Source organism: Solanum tuberosum, unplaced genomic scaffold (genome assembly GCF_000226075.1).
Source record: "Solanum tuberosum cultivar DM 1-3 516 R44 unplaced genomic scaffold, SolTub_3.0 scf00105, whole genome shotgun sequence".
Lineage (NCBI taxonomy): Eukaryota > Viridiplantae > Streptophyta > Magnoliopsida > Solanales > Solanaceae > Solanum > Solanum tuberosum.
In genome coordinates, this window is record NW_006239031.1 from 1,189,483 (window position 1) to 1,194,039 (window position 4,557).

Below are 4,557 nucleotides of genomic sequence, written 5' to 3' on the forward strand. Positions count from 1 at the left end.
TGGTTACATATTCTCTAGTCCTTTTATTTTATATACTAAAATAAACGGTTTTGGAAGATGAAAGGTTTATGGCCTTTTCATCTTCTTCAATTTACTTGAATGTATATTGATTTGAACTATCTTGCTCTTTACTAAACGTTATTTAATAATTAATTAGAATGTATTAATTATTGTAGCCTTAATTATAATCCATTTACATGGAAAAATAGGAAAAAAAAATACTGACAAAATAGAAAAATAGATTTCCTGATCATTGAGGCATGCCACATCAGCGGCTGAAGATCCTGCTTTATATATATATAGATTATATTATATATAAGAAGTCATCCATGCATTCAGGAAAAGCTAGAGCAAAGTTTCCACACACATAGAGACATTTCTGTTAAGATCAGTGAAAGTGAAAGAGGAAAAATTATATTGAATGAATAGAATCTGTTACAAGCTATCTACTTATACAGAAGAGAAAAGTACTGATACTAACTAACTAACAGTGACTCACACTTTGTTAATTTATTCTAACTAACTTCTAACTAATCAACACCTGTATATTTAACTAGTTGCTCAACATCCTCCCTCAAGCTAGGAGTATGGAAAACATTCTTCATGCCTAGCTTGGTAAGCAAATATGTGTGTTGTAGATGAGTGAGTCCCTTAGTGAATAAATCTGCAGGCTGTTATGTTGTCTTCAGATACATAGGCTGAACCATTCCCTGTTGTACCTTTTCCCTTATGAAATGACTGTCGATGTCTATGTGTTTGGTTCGTTCATGGAAAACTAGATTGGCTGCAATTTGTATGGCAGATTTGCTGTCACTATATATAGGCACTAGCGACTTTAGTTCCACCCCTAACTCCTTAAAGAGACCAACCAGCCATATAATTTCTGCAACTGTTGAAGCCAAACTCCTATACTCAGATTCAGCTGAGCTTCTTGAAATTGTATCCTGCTTTTTTGACTTCCATGAGATCAAGGAACCTCCATATGTAACCATGTAACCAGTGATTGATTTCCTGTTGTTTGGACATGCAGCCCAATCTGCATCACAGTATGCAATTAACTGGTTAGTTGTATTGACTGTCATAAGTATTCCCATCCCTGGTGCTTGTTTGACATATCTTACTACCCTCATTGCTACTTTCATATGAGATGTTTTAGGGCTATGCATGAATTGGCTTAGGAGCTGTACTGCAAAGGCTATGTCTGGTCTTGTTATTGTTAGGTAAAGCAACCTTCCTACCAACTTCTGATACACACTAGGATCATCCAGCACCCTATCATCTCCATTACCAGTAGGAAAATGTAAGTTAAACTCTGTAGTTGTGAGCTTCTGATTCAGCTCAATAGGAGCTCCAACTGTCTTTGAGTTAGACAATCCCATGTCTAAGATTAGCTCAAGACAATATTTCCTTTGATGCATAAGGATCCCTGATTTATTTCTGGCAAATTCGATTCCCAAAAATTATCTCAATTCACCCAAGTCTTTAATCTTGAACCTGTCCTTGAGAATATCTTTTGTTTCCAATATCAACTTGAGATCATTCCCTGTAACAAGCAAGTCATCAACATATATCAACACCATCACTAAACTCGGTCCTTTGTGCTTGGTGAATAATGAATAGTCATAGTGACTCTGCTGAAAACCAGAATCAATTAGAGCTGTAGTTAGTTTAATATTCCATTGTCTGCTAGCTTGTTTGAGTCCATAGAGTGACTTGATGAGCTTGCACACTGTCCCCTTCTCCCCTTGGTGAACAAATCCCAGAGTTAACTCCATGTATACTTCTTCATTCAAATCTCCTTGAAGAAATGCATTGAACACATCCATTTGATGGATTTGCCAATGAGGTGCAGCAGCCAAACTTATGACAACCCTAACAGTTCCCATTTTTACTACAGGTGAGAAAGTCTCTTGATAGTCCAGCCCTTCCTTTTGATTGTAACCCTTGGCTACCAACCTAGCTTTGAACCTATCAACCTCACCATCAACCTTATACTTTATTTTGTATACCCATTTACATCCTATGGCCCTCTTATCCTCAGGCAACTCAACAATCACCCATGTGTGATTATTTTCCAGTGCTTGTATCTCATCTTTCATAGCTTGAATCCATCTAGAATCCTGTAGGGCCTCATTATATGAAAGTGGTTCCCTTTCCTGAGAGAACTTGGTCACATAACTTCTATAAGCTGGTGAGATGCTTTGATAGTCTACTACATTAGCAATGGAGTGAGAGCAATCTCCAGAAGTGGTTTTCTTCTTTGTCAATATGTAGTCTGTATGCCAGATAGGAGGCTTAGCAGGCCTGTTGGATCTTCTGGTCACAACAATATGATTAGGAATAGACTGTACTAATGGAACTTGATTCTGATCCTGAGAATAATCAGCATGTGTGTGTGTTTCTATGGAGGGCTCAGTAGTGATAAATGAATCATGGTCTGCAGTATCAGCAGCCCCATGTTGATCAGTTTGTACCATATTCCTGAAGACAACACATGGTGTAAGACCATCATCTGTATGTGTAAACATAGTAGGTTCAACCGTATTTGCCTCATCCAACCCTGTATCTTGAAAAGGAAATATATCTTCAAAGAATAGAACATCTCTGCTGACAAAAACTAGTTTGGACTCAATATCCAATAGTTTGTATCCTTTTTTATTTACAGCATATCCCAAAAACACTGCTTTCTTGGCCTTAGGAGCAAATTTATCATTCCTTCTAATATTCGTAGCAAATGCCAAGCAACCAATAACTCTAATGTGAGCTAGAGAAGGTGACTTGTGATAGAAAAGCTCATATGAAGACTTATTTCCAAGCACAGACAAAGGTATTCTGTTGATGATATAAGTGGCAGCTTCCACACAATCTCCCCAAAATCTATTAGGCAAACATCCTTGGAATTTAATAGCCCTGGCAGTTTCTAACAAATGCCTATGTTTCCTTTCCACCACTCCATTTTGTTGTGGAGTATGTGGACAGGATCTTTGATGAATAATACCAAGCATAACAAACAGAGCATGACAAGTGGAATTCAAAAATTCACCTCCATTATCAGACCTGAAAACTTTGACACATTTCCCAAATTGGTTCTTTATCATCAACAAAAATTGTCTCAAAACAACAATTACATCAGACTTTAAAGCCAGTAAGAATGTCCATGTCCATCTAGACTTATCATCAACTAAAGTGAGAAAGTATTTCATCCCATTGTAAGTAGTCACCTTATAGGGACCCCAAACATCCATATGTATCAAGTCAAAAATCTCATCTACTACAGTATGACTCACAGGAAATGAAACTCTAGTCTGCCTAGCTTGTGGACAGATAAGACATTGATCAATGTGAAAACTACTACAACTAAATTCTTTTATTTTCCTAATTACTTCCATAGGAACATGTCTTAGTCTCTTGTGCCAAAGTGTTGGATTTCCATTATTTGTTCTAATTGCAGACATAGTTTGAATCATTTCTTGCTGTTGATCGGCATTCCAGTTTAGTACATACAATCCATCCTCTACATCACCAAGCCCCTTGACCTTCCTAGACAAGAGGTCCTGAAACACACAGTATGTAGGGAAAAAAATAACACTACAGTTCAATTCTTTTGTCAGTTTAGAGACAGACAAGAGATTAAACTTGAATGTTGGTATACACAACACATTTGTGATCAAATCATTCTCATTAATCTGCAGACTTCTAATATGAGACACTTTAGCTGATTCACCTGTAGGTAACTCCACATTTCCTAAGCTTCTCACCATGGTCTTAGAATGTAAATGATTGTGATTATGAATCATATGATCAGTAGCCCCAGTGTCTATAATTCATTTCAAGGAAGAAATGGAAGTGGAAGTGGGATTACCTGCCATACAAGCACTTGTCTGAGAATTCTCCATTATCTTGTTGTTCTCATTCAATATATTGAAGATCTGATTAAGTTGTGTTGGTGATGAGTTCTTCATCATTTTCAGTAATTGCTCTTGTGTGACTTGACATCCTCCTTGTAATTGCTCCCCCATGGCTGTGTGTGCTTTCCATTCCATGTGATCCTGCATATTTTGCATCTGTCTTTGTGTGTTAGTACAATCTCCCATCACTGTATTGAGTTTCCTCTTACCCTTGAAGTTATCTGGATATCCAATAAGCAAATAACAATTGTCCTTCACATGACCAGTTGCATTACAATTATCACACTTCTTCAGTTTATTACAATCTGCTCTAACATGCCTATTCATGTTGCAGAAATCACAATACAAGGAATGAAAATTCCTTCTAGGATATGACTGCCTGTTGTTATTGAATTGTGGTGACCCAGTAGCTCTACCAGAGTACATAGCTAAGGATTCCATTCCCTCATGAATAGAACCAGTAATTCCTTTTTGACTTTCATCCTGTATGATTAATGCATATGCTTGATTTACACTAGGAAGGCAGGACATCATCAGAATGTGACCTCTTGCCAGTGAATAACTGTTATTCAGCCCCATTAGAAATTGGAGCAATTTCTGATACTGCATTTGTTCAACATAATCCTTTGCTTTATGACAGTCACAACTA

General features: G+C 37.1%; 1 protein-coding gene across 1 annotated transcript; it reads right to left on the reverse strand.

The window, feature by feature from the left end:
• Positions 1 to 674: 674 nt before the first annotated feature.
• Positions 675 to 1,379, reverse strand: LOC107060936 (uncharacterized mitochondrial protein AtMg00810-like). Its single transcript, XM_015309515.1, has one exon. It carries the CDS (start codon positions 1,377 to 1,379, stop codon positions 675 to 677), a length of 705 nt encoding a protein of 234 aa, XP_015165001.1.
• Positions 1,380 to 4,557: the final 3,178 nt, after the last annotated feature.